This window comes from Amia ocellicauda, chromosome 2 (genome assembly GCF_036373705.1).
Source record: "Amia ocellicauda isolate fAmiCal2 chromosome 2, fAmiCal2.hap1, whole genome shotgun sequence".
Classification (NCBI taxonomy): domain Eukaryota; kingdom Metazoa; phylum Chordata; class Actinopteri; order Amiiformes; family Amiidae; genus Amia; species Amia ocellicauda.
Window position 1 is genome coordinate 36,555,208 of NC_089851.1, and position 20,329 is coordinate 36,575,536.

Below are 20,329 nucleotides of genomic sequence, written 5' to 3' on the forward strand. Positions count from 1 at the left end.
ACCCTCCACTGCCTTGTAGTCTAGTACAGGGGTAGGCAACTAGGTGTGGCCCCGGGCCAATTTTGATCTGAGCTAATAGTCGCGGGCTGACGGTGTTTACGCCGGTAAGAGCGGGGGGGTAAGAGCGGAGCTGGTACAGTTTTGCATTTGCCAGACTTAATTTTAACAAGAGCAGAGTGCTTCACAGAAAGCAATTAACAATAAGTGAAATATAAATCATGAAGCAGGTAATTAAGTTATACAAACAATTAATCTCAAAGTGATTATATTCAATCAATAACATCTAAAAGACAAAAGCAACACTTAAAGATAATAAACAATCATAAACTCTCCCTTAGTCCATGGGCAATATTGTGTGCCGTGTGGTCTACAGGGAAGTTGCCATCTGCAGACAGCGGATCCTCATTGATAAAGTGCACAGTGAGACTCAGACACGGTCGCTCATCCTGCTCGACCACAAGTCTGCTGTTGTGGGGTAATATTGCACGTGTGTCAATTCCTCTCAACTTTATTCCTGCATTCAATGCACAGATCTGCGGGGTTGCAACTCGGCTAATAAGTGTGACAGGGATTGTACATCTCCTGTCCAGCGGTGGGATGAGGTTTTTAAACCCCTCTTTGGTCACTGCATTAAGGGCACTATGTCTTTAGCGAGGTAATGGGTTATGGTGTTAGTGATCTTTTCAGATGGTGTAACAGCCGCAAACGACTCTGAAATTGTCCTTTGCTGTTGCTCGCTGCTAGACTGAGTGTCACTGGCAGGACTTTCATTCGACTTTTAGCAACGCGCTCCTCAAACAGCCGCTGCGGTGCTTTTTCAAGTGCTGGTGGAGGTTTGTTGTATTCCCACCTGTTGTGGCAACAATTCCACAACAGCTCTTGCAAATGACCTTCTTATGTTCGGTGTCTGTCACGAAATAATCCCATATTACCGAAGTGCTGTTTGTCTTTGGTATTAATTCGCCTAATGATCGCTCTGACTCTGTAGACGCCCTAATCCCACTGCAGTGCGCTCTGCTGTGTGTTTTTAATGGGGGCGCAGTTGGCTGGGCAGCGCTGATTGGGCAGAACGAAGGTGCGCTCACTCTATTGGTTAGTAAGATGCCACACAAAGAGGGCAGTCATGCTTTTGCTCTGGGACACTCGCTGCATATTGTTCATATGGCATCCACATCGCAGCCCTTGCGATGAGCTAATCGCAACGTTTCAAATCGCGATTGCGATTCAATTTCGATTAATCGTTCAGCCCTAAACACAACGATTGAAAAATTTACTTTAGACCAGTCACTGTTTCAGGTCAAATTCAGTTCACAATTACAAATGTTCTTGGAGCCCCGGCCTATTAAAGAAAACAACATAAAAGACCAGAACTGTTGTCTTATTGGCAACCTGTCAGAATAAAAACAGGATTGTACTGAAAAAGAATATAAATATTGGAAACAGGTTTACTTAATGAGTTCAAGGTGCTCAATGTATTGGAGAAGTGCTGTTTAAGCATTTCCCCCCCATAGGAATATCTGTAGTCATACAAACACAATGATGAATAGATTTGATGATATCCCTATTATAAAAAATACTGAAATGTTACATATTTGATTCTTAAATACTTTTTTTTAAATAACATGATGAGCTGTCCTTCGGGCACTTTGCATGATGTGTAAAATTGGATTGTGTTTCTAATATACTTTCTAATATACTGCTTGCAACAATGAAGCCCTGAAAAAACTGCTTTCAGCTTCTCTCTAAAGTAGCAGTCTCTGTAGACTGTAGCAAAAGGTTTGTGGGTTCAATGCAATCCTCTGAATTCCAATAATAAAAGGGAGTTAAATGCAGCACATGATTTTTAATTGTGTTTTGTGCTACATTAGTTTCTACTCTCCCTAGATAAAAGTGCACCACAGCCGTAATAATGATTTTATATTTATTGTAGATTTTGTTAATATATATAAAAAGGATCTAGTTAACTTCAACTTACTTGTATTAATGCTGCTATACATTTGCTATGTGAGAATCTCTCCACTTAATGGAAAGAAACAAGTGTTAAAAAACTAATTTAAATTTTATTATTTTGTTTGTTTGATTTCCTACTTTAAAGCCTGTTATACAAATTACAAATGCTCGTCGTCATTGTGCTCTTGTGTTCCTCGGACAGAGGCCTATAGATTTAAAAAAGGTAGATTTATTTGTACAGGGAGGGCTCTCAACCACATCTTAAGTCTTTCATTTCACATTAAAACTTGGGCGCCCAATTGGGATCCTTCAGGGCAGCCCTCCAGTAGGTTTTATCAGTATAATTTTTAAAATAAATCAACGACTTAAGAAAAGTACTGAATCGGAGCGTATCAGAAAATAATTAGTCCCATTAGGTGATGATGGAACAAAGAACGCATGACGCTGCGGCCCGTGAACACCATTGGCATAAAACAGACCATTGTGCAGAATGACAAGCTGAAAAATCAATAGCTGTAGTTTAAGCTAGAGGGCAGCTTGAAAGGAAAGTAATTTATTTCAGTTTATTTACAGATATCCAGGTAATCTCTGTGTTTTATTACTCCGGCAATATAAAAAATGCAGCGTTAACTTGATCTTCCTTCCCAAAGGCCCCTACCTTACAGTTCTTGCTTCTCCTACTGATCATTGGGCCGGAGATGCGAGTGGAGTCCCCCGTGGCCTGGGGAAATGAGCCCTCCATGTAGATGTAGTGGCCTGAAGGGTCTCTCAGTGTGTGGTCTGTGGAGGGGCCTGTGCCAAGAGTTGGGGTACTTCCAGCTTTTATAATCCAGTCAAAATCATCTCCTTGCCACTGGCGCCAAGAGCACAGGTCAAACTCAAAATCACAACGTCCGTGGAAGGCTTCTGTGAAACAGATTAATTATGTATGTCATTAAACATGGATCAGGCAGACAGTAAAGCTGACTGTCAGAAATACAAGCATGGCAGGGTTGTTTTGTTTGGTTTTCTGAAAGTCCACAGAATGAATAAATGAGTGATCACATAGCAGAAGTAAGGGAAAAAGACAGTTTCACCAAAATTATATTTATTTATATTTAATGCTTTTACCAGGAAAATGACAAGTTGTGTATTTTCATTCAAAACACATCACTCACTTGAAACCGATCATACACCGACTTCTGACTTGAACAGAAGAAAATATAAAAGAAAACAAAGAGAATCAACTCAGTAAAATGTATATCCGTGTGTATGTCCTGTACACACAATGCTGTATATATATAAAAAATAAAATACAATGTTGGATTACCGGGTTATGCTGGCTCTTCTGCTGTGATCTATATGTGAAAAGTTTATTTTGGCAGATCAGATCTTTCAAAACATGAGTACACAATACAAAACAATAAAATCAAATGTGTAAATGTAGCATTGTTAATACAGACATAAGAGGCAAACATCTGAATGTGCACTCATAACGTCAGCGATACTCAATCTTGGTCGTGAAGAGACACAGCACTTTTATAAGTTTTAAGTTTTATAGGGAATGTAAACTCCTCAAAGGCTAAAGACTCAGAGGTCAGTTAAATCAATTAAGACATTTAGTGCTCAGCTGAAATGAAAAAGGATGAGTGTGTGGCTCCCATAACCTAGATAAGTGCTGATGTGCATTAGACTGTCATTCTCCATGCTTACAAAGGAGCTTGGATCCATGGTAACACAGTCACTGTTTAAGTTATTTGTGAAGAGACCAAGTGACTAATTAAAACTTAGTGAATCTGTTTTCTAGAACTATGCATGAATAAACAGATTCACCTCAGATTTAACAACCTTTATTTCATACATAAGTTCATATTTGTCAGCTTCATCATGTAACTACTAAAAATATGGTCTTGTTCAAATTGTTGATGAAAAAAGGTTCCACCTCATATCTGATACAATCAATATTCTGTTTCACAAATATTAATAAACCTAGAAAAACATTTACATTGAAGACAGATACCTCACTTTGTTACTAGCTGAAAAATAATGAACATTTCATGTAGAAATTATCTTTCAGTAGACTAAGAGGAAATAATAATAATAGTAAAAAAAAGTATAATAATAATAATAATAATAATAATAATAATAATAATAATAATAATAATAATAATGTATCTAATTGTGCAAGGTGAAGGCATTGTTTCTGAAATTCTCAACTGAATGTTAAGTTAATCTTAGCTGTTGTCACAAAAAATCAATAATGGACTATTACTATTTTTTTCACTATTATCCATGAACAAACGTTCTTTAAATAACAAGAGCATATTCCAGTTCCTAGAAATCAGTTTTCCACGGAAAACACATTTTCGGTTTGCCAGAGAATTTCTGAGAATTATTATTACACTATTATTAAAATTATTTTACCACTGAGTGTAATTTCTGCATACATAATTGTCCTCTTATGACCAGTGCCTTAACATACTTAACATACTTAAAACACAGGGTTTTAAACACTTTTAAAACTAAGACAAAAAATGTTATGGAATGCTGCAGCTCTACTTCCATAGCACAGGAAATATAGACTGATGATGACTAAAATAATAATAATTAAAAAAATCCAAAGTACAATAGTGGAACAACTAAAGTAATAAACATTTTTTCCAAATTACAATAGTGAATAATGGTTGCTGAAATATTAAAATGTTGCCTGTTTTGTATGTGTGTGTTTTTTTAAATGATGCTGATGGTTCTCTATGGGCTCCAACCCATATGGTCAATTTCTGAATTAAAAAAAGTTTTGTTATACTGTGTATATTTTGGTTAGCAATATTACATTTAATTTCAGACACATTTTCAAATGTTTTTTTATCAGACAATTTACATATATATATATATATATATTTAAGGAAAACTAGGATCCTTGCTAATATTTAATATTTTGGATATGTGATGCAGTGCTAGGCGGGACACAACATGGCTGCCCTAAAAGCCACTGCATCTCCCAGGCTGTGTGCCAAACCCCTCCCTTGTTCCCTACACCCTTCTGTAAGAGTGCACTTTGTGTGACATTTTACTGATGTCACAGTGAGCGAGGAAGAGGCACAGGAGTCAACGGGACACCTTTCAACATTCAGTTCCAGCTCAGCTTCACAGCATTTGTTTCTTTACCGTGAACAGGGCAGTTTGTTGTACACCACCGAACAAGCTTTAAAATGTGTAGCCCTCTGCCCTTGTTTTTCATGAAGAAAATAACATTGAAATGTATTTATTCACTTATAACATGTATTTAGATAGCTGCTTTATAAATTAATCTCAATTTCTCCACTGCAATTTGTGTTGTTTTAGGTTCTGTGTAGCAGGATGCATGCTTATCCTATTCTATTTTGCACTTATTGTATTTACTGTATTCATAATGCTTTGGGAAATGTTTCTTGTGACAGTGGTAAGTCGCCCTGTGTAAGGGCTTCTGTAAAAAAAAAAAAAAAAAAAAAAGAAATCCCTGACAGCTAGCAATAGGCAGCAAAATGTTTTATTGATGTACTTTTCAAATCATATATTGAAATAAAGCATAGATATATATTAGCTAATTAACTCTATAAATGCACTTGATTTGTTTGTTAAAGTGCTTAACAATATCTACAATTTGCATGTTTGCCTATTTTCTCCACAAAACTCCTCTGCAAAAGTGTACTATTGTGTACACTCGGTCAAAGGGTACATTGGAGGGCACATAGAGATCCGGGATACCCCTTAAGGTGGCAAACATACTACATCTGCCCCAAAAGGGAAGGTAATGAGGGAGCAAGGGAGCGGTTTGGGATGCAACCCCAGCAGGCCTGGGGGATAAATCACTGCTGGGCAGCATCTGACCAGAAGGGCTCCTGTGATTGGCCAGCGCCTGGTTTATTTCACCACCTGTTCTGTAGCTTTAAAAAATCACTTTCTTTTGCACCACATTTTCCTGCCGTCTGTGTCTGTCTCCCAAGACCCTGGTTATTTATGGAGCCCAGCTCTGTGGTCACCCCCTCCCGACAGTGCCACAGTAAGGACAGTAAACATTTCAGGCAGACTTACAATGATAAGTCCAAAGCTTCTCGGAAATGGTTTTTGAGAGTAAAAGAGCAGCATTTATCCAGGAGTAATTTGAGCTCCCTTTGGTGCCTAAAGCTATTTTTAGCTAGGAATTGCAGGGGTGGCTTATTGTCAGTTTAAGACTTGGTGATTAAAAACCCATGCAGTCTGTATCTCCTGGCCCGACGCTTCAATAATACAGCATTGTAACAAAGTAATGGATATTGTAATGCAGTTTCCGCCGGACAGAAAAGGCCTACAGCAGGCAGATGTAGCACATCCAGTTTACAAAGAGCAGGATGTGTGGTTAAATGCTTGCAACAGTATCTGCTCTGTCATTCACTTCTCACTCCAGTTATGACAAGAACAACGTGCAATCTTAACAACTGTCGGATCAATTCTGTACAGAATCAGAAGTAAAAAGAAACACTGCATCTTACAAGATTTAATCATTAGTGTTATATCACACTTTTATATCCAGTTGCATTTCTTGAGTGATGCAGTTTTTCTGCTCAGAATATTATGATTCATTATTGAATTTGCACTGGAGACACTTGCAGAAAAAACGTGTATGTTCTGTCCTCAGGAAATGTACAGAGAAAGTTCTGTACATTTGCACCCAGTGGAAAGTTCAGAGACGAAACATCCAATCTGACACTGATTTATGTCCCTCCACTCCATGGCTTGAATTTGTGGAAGGTATTTTTTGTTTATTTCTAAGCTTTGTGCCAAGTTCTTTACAAGCCCTATTTAGAATCTTACTGGAAGTTTTTTTAGTCAAATAGATAGTTATCATGATAAAAAAGACTGATCTAATGCATTGGGTCTTCATTCCAGTTGACCCCTCAGTTAACTGGTCACATTATCTGATTAAATGGATGACAATCAAACTGCCTCCTCCTTTAAATCATCAGCTGTAAAAGACCTTGAGAAATGTTGCAGAAATCACTAAATCAATTCAATTAATTGAGAGTTTAACTTGGACCAAAATATTAAAGACCACACATCCCTGGAGCGCTGGCTTCTGACCACTCTGATCTCAGACAGAAGATCAACAGCGACTCATGCAGAACTCTTAACAGGCTCGGCTACTGTGCACAGAAGCAAGAAACTAAATAGCAGAAGAACACAGATCAGAGGAACTCTGGTTCCTTTGATGTTTCATCATATAGTTATCAATATAATCATTAAATCATTATATATTATGGTCTTTCATCCATGACTTCTATATATATAAATAAATAAAAAACAAACCAAAAAAACATACTTTTTGGTTAAAATTAAGTAATGTGTGCCATAGGTTTGAGTTAATAACATTGGTAACACTTTACAAAAGGACTCCCTAATTACAGTGTATTAACATAGTAGGTACTCAGTAACTACATCTTAGTTACTCATAAAAACAATATAATTATGCATTTGTTAAAATGTACTTAATGTGCAAAAAGTGGTCCATGCTTGTCAGGGGTGTAGGTTTCCTTTCAGAACTGGGGGGGATGCTGTCAATATTGGGGATGTGTCCCCTATGCCTATGGAGCTGGGCATACAATATTGGTAGGGACAGTGTAAGGTTCTCTCACATGATAGGTTGCGTATGCAACCGTAGTTATCTGAGAAAAGAAGCACTGCCCAAAGGGGAGGGGTTTTCAGCGCATGTCACTGGAACGTATCGAAGACATTTGTCTATCAAAGCTGCCATTGGCCCTTGTGCCCGTCACTGAAACAGGACCCTACCGCTTCCTGTTTGTATAAAAGGTGACGTCTACACAAAGACTTCCTCTTTTTGCCAGGAGCTAGGACTCCCGCACAACCTTGCAACCCTTGGGCAGTGCTTCTTTTCTCAGATAACCATGGTTGCATATGCAACCTATCCTTACCTTTCGAGTTAGAAGCACTGCCCAAACCATCACAAGGGAGGAGGCAGAGAGCTGGTAAGAGAGCCTGCCCCAAGGCATACCTACTAGGAGCCGAACCAACTCTATGATAGAACCACAGGGGCCCCTTGGGGCCACATCCAGGCCGCCCAGACGCAAAGACCGCAGTCACGCTGAAATGGGAAGAAATAAGCAATGGTGTATCCACGGGCAACAAGAACCTTGTGCCTACCGTGAAGCCTAGTAATAGCGGCCTCCTGCTCTACTAGCAGCCACTACCGCGTCTGACAGACCCCAAGCCATCAGGCGATCGTGCTCAGGGGCCAGGCCCAGAGCTGGAGCAGGCCCGGGTTGGGATGCCACAGTGTGCCCTGCACCTGAGACAGCAAGTCCGCCCGCAGGAGAAGCTGCCAAGGCTCTCCGACCAAGAGGGAAACCAGGACCGCAAACCACAGTCTGCGGGGCCAGCGAGGCACTACCAGCAGAACTATCACTCGTTCCTGCCTGATCTTCTCCTGAACCACTGGGAAAAGAGGGAATGGTGGGAATGCGTAGAGGAGACAGCACGGCCATGTGTGGGCTAGCGTGTCAATCCCCAGAGTCCCGGACTGATCCCGAACCATAGAACCATAGGGGACAATGTGTGGACTCCGCCGAAGCGAAGAGATCCACCTCTGCCCTGCCGTAGCGACTCCAAAGCTGCTGAATCACCAGCGGGTGGAGGCGCCGTTCCAACACCGGGGGGCCTCCACGAGAGAGGAGGTCCATCACCGTGTTGGAGATGCCCGGGAGGTGGGCTGTTCTGATGGAGGGCAGCTGAGGCTGCATCCATAGAAGCAGATGACGCACTAGCCGATATAATGTGTGCGACCAGAGACCTCCCTGCCTGTTGATGTAGGCAACCACTGCTGTGTTGTCTGTCCGCACTAAAACATGACTGCCCCGAAGGGCCAGCATGAAGTGACGGAGACCGAGGAGCACAGCTCGTAATTCCAGGGCGTTGATATGGAGGGCCCTGACGGGCGCTGTCCAACTGCCCCCGACTCCCTGTCTATTGCAGACAGCTCCCCGACCTTTGCTTGGAGGCGTCTGTTGTCAACACCACTCGGTGGCAGATTGGCCCCAAGGGCACACCGAGGGTTAAATTTGAAGGGCTCTGCCACCAATGGAGCACCTTCCAGCACACTTGAGTGCCTGTCACTCGACGTGCACTGTTGCGGCGAGGATGCATCCCATGGGACCCAAACCACCACTGCAGAGGCCATAGATGAAGAAGGCCGAGGGGGAGGGTTTGAAGGCCCAGCAGCCTCTGGCAAAGGGACACCCTGAAGCGGGCTCTCAACTGGAAGAGGAAGAGACACGCGCGTATGGAGGCAACTCTCTCTGGCATCAGCGTGGACAGCATGGCATTGGAATCGAGGTGCAGTCCGAGGAACTGCACCTGCTGAGTTAGCACAAGACAGCTCTTCTCTCTGTTGACCCGAAGGCCCAACTCGGAGAAGCAGTTTGAGGATCAGGCTCGTGTGGCTCTGAACCAGCTCCCTAGAGTTCGAACAGACCAGCCAGTCGTCTAGATAATTGAGGACGCAGACCCCCTGGCATCGCAAGGGGGCCAGCACTGCGTACATGCACTTCATGCAATTCAAGGGGCTAGAGACAGGCTGAATGGGAGAACAGCGAACAGCGGCCTTCGAAGGCAAAGCGGAGAAACTTCCTGTGTGCCTGCGCAATGGGGATGTGAAAGTAGGCATCTTTCAAATCCACCAAGGTGAACCAGTCTCCAGGCTTGATAGCCTCCAGGCTTCTCTCTCCTGTAGGGAACGTGCCAACATGTTCTCCACGGCCAGTCCAAACATGAACCCGGGCAAGATCCATCTTGCATCCATCAGCCAGGTCCAGTCTGTGTCCGGGACTCGCCTCGCCTGGGACAGCCAGAGTTGACGGCGTACCCCCACAATGGCTGCCAGGGAACGGCCATTCACACGTGCCCCATGGCGAATGACCGTCACTAGGAGGTCTACCGCCGCAGCCAATCCCCAGTAGGCTGTGAGGCCCCTGAAGGCCTCGATCTGGGGCCTCCACCAGCTGGGCGATGTAGAGGGCCAGCAGGGAAAATGTATTGCGGACGCAGGCCGCCTGGGCTCCAGCCTCATATGCTCGGCAGAGCATCGCCTCTGTCACCCTGTACTGCCTGTTAGGACAGGACAGGTCCCTTGGCGTCGCAGAGAGAGGGGGCAAGGACACCAATGCCGAGCTGGTGGAACTTACCTTGGGGAAATCCACCAGCCCCGCTTCCTGTGCACCCTGGGTCCTCGCGTAGATCTCCCAGGTCCCAGGTGGAGTGCAGCTCTGCCAGGAGGTCAGGCAGTAGCGGCAGGGCCTGACAGCCTGCTGAAGCAGGGACAAGATCCTCACCCTGTGGGTGGAGGAGGAGGGGAAGCCACCTCCTCCCTTAGATCCGCTTCCAAATCAGACCCCCATGAGTGCTGAGGGAGATGATGTCATCTCCCCAGGTTGCCTGCTGACTGTCCTCCTCCGCAGAGTGGACAGACAGGCTGCCTTTAAACTCCATAGACACTGCCGCTGGAATGGTAGGTGGAGGAGGGGGGGAAAGAGGGGGGGCCACTTGGTAGGGCACAGATCTGGTCCATCCTGTTGTTGAGAGCCAGGATGACAGCATCTTGCCCCTTGTTTGCAGAGCTCCGGCCCCTACACCGGAGTACACTGGAAGAGCGAGACCTCCTACAGCTGCAGGCGCGGGCTGAAGTGCGGGCACAACCCGGTGGAGGAGCCCCTCTTGCGGGCGAGGTCTCTTACGACAGACCGAGGCTTAGGCCGGCCAGCCAGCCTGAGCTATTACTGCCGCTGCGTGTGCTCTTGCTGTGGAGGAAAAAGTCCTGTGGACAAAAACCAACACAGCAAACCAGCCTGAATAATAATAATAATAATATTAAACGACTAGTAGTCGTGTGATAGCCGAGATGAACCGAGGCGCAGACAGACTTCTGTGGCATGGACAGAACAAAACAGAGTGGCTAATTTAAATAAAATTTAAATAGCACAACAATGTGTACTAATAGTACTAATAGTACTAATGTACTATGTGTACTACCAAATTGCCGAAAAACGCAATTCCTGTTTTTTAAAAAGGAGAGAGATTTACAAACAACCCTGTGATAGAAAATGTTCTATTATGTCAAAATGTTTAAAAACAAAACACAATGGTAAGTCAATGGGCTTCAGATACTGATTAATCATTTTACTATATAGAATTCCATCCATCCTTTTTTTTCAGCACAGGAGATAGACAAGTTGACCAGGACGGGGGAAACATGCAGTTGCCTTCCTTGTTAAGCTTTGCTTTGCCAACTCAGTACACACACTGAGTCAGTCAGCCTCAGATTGAAAGAACACAAGGAAAGTGGGAAAGATAGACTTAAAAACACTGAAATTAGAAACTGACTAATGACTTACTGCAGATATATGGATCCTCATCAGATGAATCCCCACAGTCATTCTTAAAGTCACACAGGTTGTCTTCGGGGATACAGTATGCATTGGCACATGCGTATTCATCCGTCTCACACGGCCTGTCTGGAATCAGGAGAGGGGCACAGTTTTCAAAGGAGACATCATCCAGCACGACATCTCCAAAGTAACTGACACCGCGCTTGGCCCTCAGGATAATCTGTCAGAGTTAAACACAAGTTAGAAACATGCCCATGGGTATGCCTACCTAACAAGTACCTTATTAACCAAAAATTAACCTATTCATTAACAAGATTTTATTGCACATGGCTCATGACACGATATGGAGCTGAAGTAAAAGTGATCCCTGAGTTCAAGAACATTTACAGCTATGTTTGTCATGATATGCATCTTAATTAGGGGTTCTGATTTGCGTTGGGTGAAATCTGGAGGAATTTTAAATATTTGACAAAAAAGAATATTCGTTTAGAAATCATGTTTTATTCAGAGATAGATTGATAAGCACAACATTTGCAATATTCAGAAACAAAACTCTGCTACACTAGGTTACGGAAACACTAACAGACACACTCTTAACTAGAAAAATATAATGGCAGCTATTTTTCCTTTTATTTTTTTATTTTTTGCAGGTGTAAACGCATGTAGATCACACTGAAAAGAGAACAACCACGCCATTTCAAAATGATCCATTTAGACTGTATTAATATTCACATCCAGTTGAACCCTTTGCAAAATGTCACAACAAATCTCTCAATTAAAATATGCTAAATTCACAAGAGATGTGTCCTCAAAGTCTATGGCATCTTCTTGCTGAAATTACTACCTTTTCCCTGGGCTGAAGCAGGTCAAGAGTTAATGAGGTATGTAAAACTGATGGACTGAAGTCTACAAAGACTGGACCAGCAAAAGACAAATTTATGTAAGTGTTGAGCAAAATCAAACAAATTACATGTAAAGTGAGTTTTATCTTTGCTTTCTGAAATACGAATACAACGTCCATTTAAGGGAATTGACAGCCAAACCTCATTCTGACTCAAGTTCAGGAAAGAAAATTGTCCTTCTCAATCTACTGTTGGGCATGTCTACCAAAGATGCAATGCAAAGCCAAAACCAACTGCAGTATTTCCTAAATGGGGAGGCCATATTACAAATTACAGCTAATTGTAATTAAATATATCCAGATAATATAAATATAGAATACGCCCTACGTTTGATTTTGAAATTCAGAGTGGTATAAAAGACTATAGACCATACTGAAAAGTCTGGAAGTTATTGAAGAAGACAAAAAAATATAATGGTGTTTGTTTTTTTAAGTTTAAATGCTTATTTGCCATTGAAGTAGATGACTAACCTGGTGTGTTTTACATCAACTTGTTTTAATAGTTAAAGCAGATTGATATTTACCGAAAACCTACTACTATTATTATTATTATTATTATTATTATTATTATTATTATTATTATTATTATTATTACAGACACTTGGAAACACAGGTATTACAAATCACCCTTTGAAAGAATCAAAGTAACATAATAGGTTATTGTTCATATGCATGGGTACTGGTAATAATTATAGGGCTGATTGTAAAGTAGTAATAAGTAGATATGGGGTCTTACAAGGATACGTGATAAATACATACACAAATATATAACGAGTCCGGAGGTTTAGCAGCCTTCCCTTGGGCCTGGGCTTATGCTCTGATCCTACAGAAAGCATATTCTTATTCATTATATAATAATCCAAAGGTTAAGTTCTCTAAATCACTATTGCTGAAACTGCTGTGGGGGGGGCTTTGGGTTCTCAAAGGGGTTCACAGAAAAGCATGGAAGAGTTTCAACCATTTCAACCATCAGTTTTGTAGACTTAAGAGGAAATGCCTGGACTGATTAATTGGGAACCTGTTGTTGTCCATTACCTGTCTTTATGAATGATCAGCTAGGTTTTAATTATTTAGTTTTCCTTTGGTTATGAGAGGAATAGAACGTTGCTGCACTGTCACTTTAATAACGGTTTTCCTACTTAAAATCTTAAAATACTTAAAATTAAAAAGTTTTAAGCCACTTACATACACAAATATACCAGCATACTGACAACTCCTTCATAAAACAATCACCACTGAGTTTATCCCAACACCCAATGGCAGCAGTATTAAAGTGGCAGTGTAAACTGGTCTTATATCCTGATCCTCAACCAAACAACTGAAACTGCTTATATACAGAAGCTTGGAAAGTACTCAATTCAAACTACAAACTTTTTTATTTATTTAAATACAATCTTAACAACACACAAACCCAGTGCGGAATTTTACATCTGACCTTCTGCAAGCCTGTGTAATAATCTTGTCAGTCATTTAGTCAAGGGTTGACTGTAGATCAGTGCATAAAGGACACGTATTCCATGGATTGTTACTATTGAATGATTTTTATTTTGCTGAAAATCTAGATCAATGGAAGTATTTTCTGCAGAGCTGATGAATGTTAATGAATGTCAAGAGTGCAGCACAAAGGTTCCTGGCATTTGTAAACTGCAATGTTCGCTCATGTCTTAAGTGTCTGCTGTTTGACAAATTATGGAACCACAGATCTTCTTCCTTAAGACATAAACAAGGCTCGGCTGCTTGAGAAGACATTCATTAAAATCCTATTCATCTTGATTATGCTTGAAGCAGTAGCCTTCAGGCTTTTTAGGCATATATACATATTTAATAATACTGGGAGAAACTGAAATACTCTGCCCTTTAAAACATAGCACAGATCAAGGCTAAAGTATTTTTTAATTTAAGCTAACCCCTGTTCTGCTACTACTCAAGATATCTTGGTCAAACCCGATAAGGAATCATTTTCACTCCAGAAGTTGGTCTTCCTAAAGCATATCCTTTTTTCTTCTTCTCCAAAATGTCATGGAAATTAATGGAAGACCAGGGATGACCTTTTAGGTATTCATCGTTAATTTTAATAGAAAAACACACCTTTTCCACACACCGTCTCTCAGGGGAATCACCAGGCCATTCTGTTTGACTTTCGACAGTGTTGTTTTAAAAGTGGTTAGGCATGCATAATTAAGGTATTATTTTTAAGTGCCCCTATTATTTGTAGGGCTGTTGCCCCATTCATTATCACATATGGTGTGAAGAACACGTGTATATTAATAATGTTGTGGCTTATTTATTTTATATATTTCAGATGACCAGAGTTGAAAATCATCTGAGGCTTAGAATATTAAGAGATCTGTGCTTGAAATCCTGCAGATGAATATATAGCTAGATATATGCTGCAAAAGCTGTGTGGACTGAGAAAACTGTTTTCGCTTTAGGAAACTAAAGATTCAAACCTCCTATAACATTCATTTAGTAATCAGTGCAGATGCAGTTCAGGTGAATTCTATCTTAGACATTTGCCAAATAAAGTGAAACACCCTGTGACTTTCTATCTTCTTCCATTACATACAGTACATATTTTAAATACAATCTTTATCTTTTGGATACATTGATGCTTGTTTTTTCATATTTAAAAATCCAACTTTTTTCAGTTTCTCCAACTGTTTACAAACCATTTACATTCAGCATCACATTACAGGGTCTACTGGCATAATTGCTTGCAATTTCTCACTGGCTTTATGAAACACCCCGGGTTATGGGAAACAATCACCACAATGAAAACAGTTTGGAAGAATATTAACAATAATAGGATGTTTTGTTATTATGTCTGCTAGATAGAATATTGAAATTGGAAATGGTATATTAAATGATTGCCTCTCAAGTCGTTTTTTCTTTCCCCAAAAGCTCCACAATATATGTAAGCAAAGGATTTTTACATTAAACAGTGTTTCTAGATTGACCTTAATATGTCACAAGTCTCTTATATGGCAGTAAAGTCACAGGCATCTTACATGCGAGGATGCCAAATTGAAAATGTATTACAGAAGCTGTACAGCATCTGCTGATGTTTGACAAATAAAGTTACACTGCATTCTATTTTGCAATTAAATTTAAGCATATATCACTTTTCATTTGCTGTGAGAATGTCAACATATGAAGGAACACTTAATTTAGCATATAAGATATTGACAAATATAGGCTATATTTGGATTTTATTCATTTTTATTAAGAACAAATGTGCTCACCCCACAGAGGAATACAGATCAAATTGTGTGATGGCACCAAAGCAAATATACACAAGTAGTCTCAAGATAAAGAACACATTGAAAAATGTTCATTAGAATTAGTTCTAGGAAATCGCTGGAGGGGGTCACTGTTCTAACCGGTGTCTGAAGACCACTAGAGATGCAGCACTGAAGTGCAGAAGGTTGAGACAGAGGTCCCAGGACATCTAGCCTGGAGAACCGCAAGAATATGGGCAGTGTAGCCCAGCTAGCCACAGCATCGATGTTAGATAAATCTGCACTTCTGATGAGAGCCCAGATTATTGTCATATCTCGGGTCCAGTGGTCTGTGACCCCTCCTGGTGGAAGCCAGCCAGTGGACACACAAAACAGAATTATTAACTGTATAATGATCTTATAAAAACAACGATTTTTTTTTTTTAAATACATGGCACCATAAATCTGCCATACTATATAACTTTTTATTTGATACTTAAAAATAAAGCAGTGATTAAAACGACTTTTCTGGCACTGCTCCTGCAAGGACAGCAGCCTCAATCTTTCATTAAACTTGTCAATGTATTGAATGGACCCAAATACACATCCTAATTATTGTGCACTTAAAGTATTAATTTCTGTATTATTATCTTTTAGGTAGACTGGAAATTAAAATTGCCATTTTAAAGATGAAGTCATGCAAAACACAGGGGGCTACCTATTGGAACTTGTTACACACACCCTTTTCTATGTGGCATTTTTAAGTATTTTAATCTCAAATCATCTACCGCTGGACTAAAAAATAATATTGGTTAAAACGCATTCGAGCTAGTGAATGTATATGTTGAACTTGCAGATACCCTTCTGTTGTTTCAATTTATTTTTAATCCCAACTTTGATCAGTTTTAATAAATCCAGTTTATACTAACATCTGCCTATTTCCTGACTGACCTAATATTGAAAACTTTTTAACCACGGCCACTTCTAAAATGCCGGTATTTCACATCTCAGTTAAGTGTCCTTTGTCTCACAGACTTTAATTTTATAGAGCTGAGAACATCCAGGTCCTCTTCAATATTGCACTAGATAACGTTTTGCACTGACCTTACTTAATAATGCAACTGTATAGTGTACTGTAAATCATGTAAGATAAAGGTGTCAACCACATTAACAAGTAATATTTAAGACGTTTACAAATTCCCAGAGTCCTTTGGACATCATGAGTCATACACAAGGTACAATTAATCTGGGTAAACACTTCTTGGTGAATGGATAATTTCCTATGTAAGAGTTTGAATGTTATGTAACCCTTCAATGTGAGGTGTAAATATAATTTAACTTAATTAAAACAAACCTGGAAATTGAAGCGTATCCCTAAAAACACTTCTCCTCTTTTCCATCTGTCCCCCTGGCTCCCACTCTGAGACCACAGCTCATGAGTCACATTGCCAAACATACTGAAAACCTGAAAATAGAAAAGGATGCTGAGCTACATATCATTTTAAATACCAGCCCTAATTAATAGCAAGATCACCAATGCGATTCCTCACCTGCAACATTGGTGTACAACTATTCAAAAGTAACAAGAATTAATGAGATACAGATTATAAGCAGTTTTGTGCTATAATAAATCACCGTCTCTCAAACAACAAAAACAGGCAAAGGATAATTATGATGGACTGAATTTTTTAAATGAGGAGAATGAATTATATGGAAAAAGCTGAATTTGAAATAACATTATGAATTATTTTGCACACACTGTGTTGTGAAGGCTCTTCCTGACAAGTTAGAGAAGAACATTTTACTGAGGAAACAAAATAATAAATATATATACGATATATAATCAGCATTACCTGCAACGTTCCCACTGTTACTCCGTTCATATGGTACCAGAATACTAATGTGCACTCTGGCCCAGTCTGAGATATGACAGGTGTCAGAAGATCAGTGCTTTGACCGAACTGTCCATTCGAACTGTCTGCATACAAGTACCAGCCTTCAGGAGTTCCTCTACAAAAGGAAGCACAATAAAAACACAACCTGTCAGTCACTGTATTTGTCTGCATTCACATACTCTTACATAGGCTATGATAACAAAAAGTGTCTGCCCAGTGCTATCGCCTGGCTTTTGTTTTATTAATGTTATTATTGTGCTGTAAGCATAGTATACATGCAAATTTGCTGTGTAACAAAAGTGTTACTTAGTTCCCACTAACACACAATCATTTTACAAAATTGCTGGAATATTTTAATTTTAATTTGGTTTGCTACAAAATATTGTGAATTAAGAGTTTTTTTGCAGTATTATTTTTGGTCTGTGCACAATTCCAAAATGACTGGTAATACGTTAAAACCTAACAACTTTCCTTTTTATTTTCAAAAATTAAACAGTATTTCAGAGGTTTTGGAAATGTTAAAGGAATGTTAAGTCTATTCGTGACAAAAGAGCAGAAACAATGTAATGGCAAATTAAGAAACACTATCTGATTAAAAGAGCAATGAAAGTGGACAGGTGTTGACATTGTAGAGATTATAAACATTGTATGTCATTTACAAAATCTTGGAGGGCCACAGTACTTCAGGTTTTACAGATTGATATGCACAATGTCTTGGTTTATTGCTGAAATTCACATGGACTATTTCAACCAATAATTGTTTTAAATAAGTAGCTGAGTTTTTGGTTGAAATAAAAATGATATCCTATACTTACAAGGTGTGATCTGTTTTCGGTCTGTGATTTGGGACGCCAGGATGGATTGTTAAGCCTTGTGCAGTGATCCACTTAAACTCATCTTTGATACTTAATTTTGACACTGGCTTCTGATACCAGCCATACATCTTAGAGCCTTCAAAATCACACTTCGGGCGCACTGCAACAAGAGAGTTAAGAAAACAGACCAAAAAAAGCCACTGTTTAAAATCAATGGGAAACCCTTATTACCAACTCAACTGTTTGGTCACTTTACAGTCACACTAGAGTGCTCTAGCTGGAGGGGATGATAGTGAACCCTACACTGATTATTTTGGTTCTTCCAACACAATAAAATGGACATTGCTCAATTAAGTCTGACAGTGTTCAATCTGACACATTTTGAATTGAACACTTCTCAGAGTTCATTGAACACTGGCAATTGTGCTGTGAAGGGGTAGTTTAGGACTGGTTTAGTATTAGACTTAGAGGAGTTATTCTCAATGGGAAACTGTGTCAAGGATTATGGTGAAATACATTCAGCACAGCTTGAAGAACCATTATAATGCTGAACAGTTTTTTTGAGTTATGTGGAGAAAAAAGTGGAACCTGATATAACAGGGCTGCGATGTTTAAATGATCTATGGACATACAGTACAGCGATTTTGAGGGATGCTGAAACTATTGAACACACACTACCAAAATCATGCAGATTGATAAAGTAATAAGGCACATTGACATTAGCCCTTAGTTTCATATTTCTGCTCCTAGGGGACCCCTATGTCTTTTGGTTTTCATCCCACTTAAAACTCTTGACCACTTAGGTGAATCACAACCATTAATTAAACTATTTGCTTGAGAAGACCTTTATTAAAAACTAATACCTAGCTCTTAATCAGATCATTTGGCATTACAAAATAGCATTAACCCTGTACCAGGTAACAGGTTTCAGAATGTCATTTAGGTGAGCTGTTTCAATGACCAGGTGGCTGGAATTTAATTATTTGAACCAACTGAGAATTAGCAAAGCTTATTATGCCTGTGTTTGATACAACATAACTAGGGCCCTGCGATTTACATGACCTTGCTTTCTTAGGCTGCACTTCATTCCTCCCAGAACAAGGTGGTGATGCAGTCTGTTTAATAAACTACTTATTGATTAATAATCTAACGTTTCCTTTAATCATCCTCAATTTGTATTTTTTTAACACACATTGGCATACTGATTAAGTGGCAACAGCTTAATTTATTTAGTTATGCATTCCTTATTAATACATCTTATTCAATATTATTTCTTTGAAACATTTCAACCATATATTTACACTTTCAGTTTACCAGCAGCAGAAACATTCTGTGCACAGAGTCATTCTGCTGAACAAAGGAAATATGGGGGAGCCGGAGGCACCACAGATGATTCAGCCATTTGCGAAGAAAGTTTATTATGTTGTGCTGGGAAGGTATAGCACTGTGAGCGATAGCAAAATTCCCCCGATAAATTCTAGCACTTTAAAAAAGTTAATCATATTGCAGTTTGTGACACTATTTTTCACGCAATACTGATTCCAGTAGAGTTTGCAGAAACGTCCAAGCTTATTGATTTTACAGAGAGTAATGCTGTGGCCATGACTGAGGACCCTTCCCCACTATAACAGGTAAGGATCTGTACAATCAAGACTTGTAGTACTTGTAGGAAAGTATTTTGTCTTCTTACGAAGAAAAAAAAAACTCAGAAGAATTACCACAGAGGTGGAGAGAATATAGAGTGTATATAAAAGGAGTTTTTAATTCTCACCGCAGGTTACTTCATCTGTTTTATCATAGCAATCCTCTCTAAAGTCACATCGTTTCACAAGGTCGATGCAGTCGCCGGTCACACTGCACACAAATTCGCCCTCTGCACAGCTGTGGGGATACTCGGTTGAAGGATTTAGGGTTCCTGAGGGTGTGGTCAGGCCCGTTGATGGCAAATCACCTGGACAGAAAAAAAAAACTTTGCCTGTCTAAATACGGATTTGTTTTATTCTGACAAAAATCTTCCTTTAGAACTATTTTTTTATAGATATACAAGTCAACCTATACGAATGTCATAATTAAATCTAATCTGCCTTTATTGAGTCATTTATTTGCTTTCTTACTTGCTTGTTTGTGCATGTTCCATATAAATACCAATAACCCACAT

General features: G+C 39.8%; 1 protein-coding gene across 1 annotated transcript in view; it reads right to left on the reverse strand.

Annotated features, from left to right (window-relative positions):
* Positions 1 to 20,329, reverse strand: part of malrd1 (MAM and LDL receptor class A domain containing 1) — a 152,237-nt gene that overhangs the window by 89,510 nt on the left and 42,398 nt on the right. Inside the window, exons 20-25 of the mRNA XM_066723387.1 lie at positions 19,943 to 20,122; positions 18,172 to 18,331; positions 17,315 to 17,471; positions 16,816 to 16,926; positions 11,349 to 11,562; positions 2,609 to 2,856 (exon numbers count right to left, since the gene is read on the reverse strand). Coding sequence (XP_066579484.1) covers positions 2,609 to 2,856; positions 11,349 to 11,562; positions 16,816 to 16,926; positions 17,315 to 17,471; positions 18,172 to 18,331; positions 19,943 to 20,122 — 1,070 coding nt within the window. The remainder of the gene's footprint in view (positions 1 to 2,608; positions 2,857 to 11,348; positions 11,563 to 16,815; positions 16,927 to 17,314; positions 17,472 to 18,171; positions 18,332 to 19,942; positions 20,123 to 20,329) is intronic.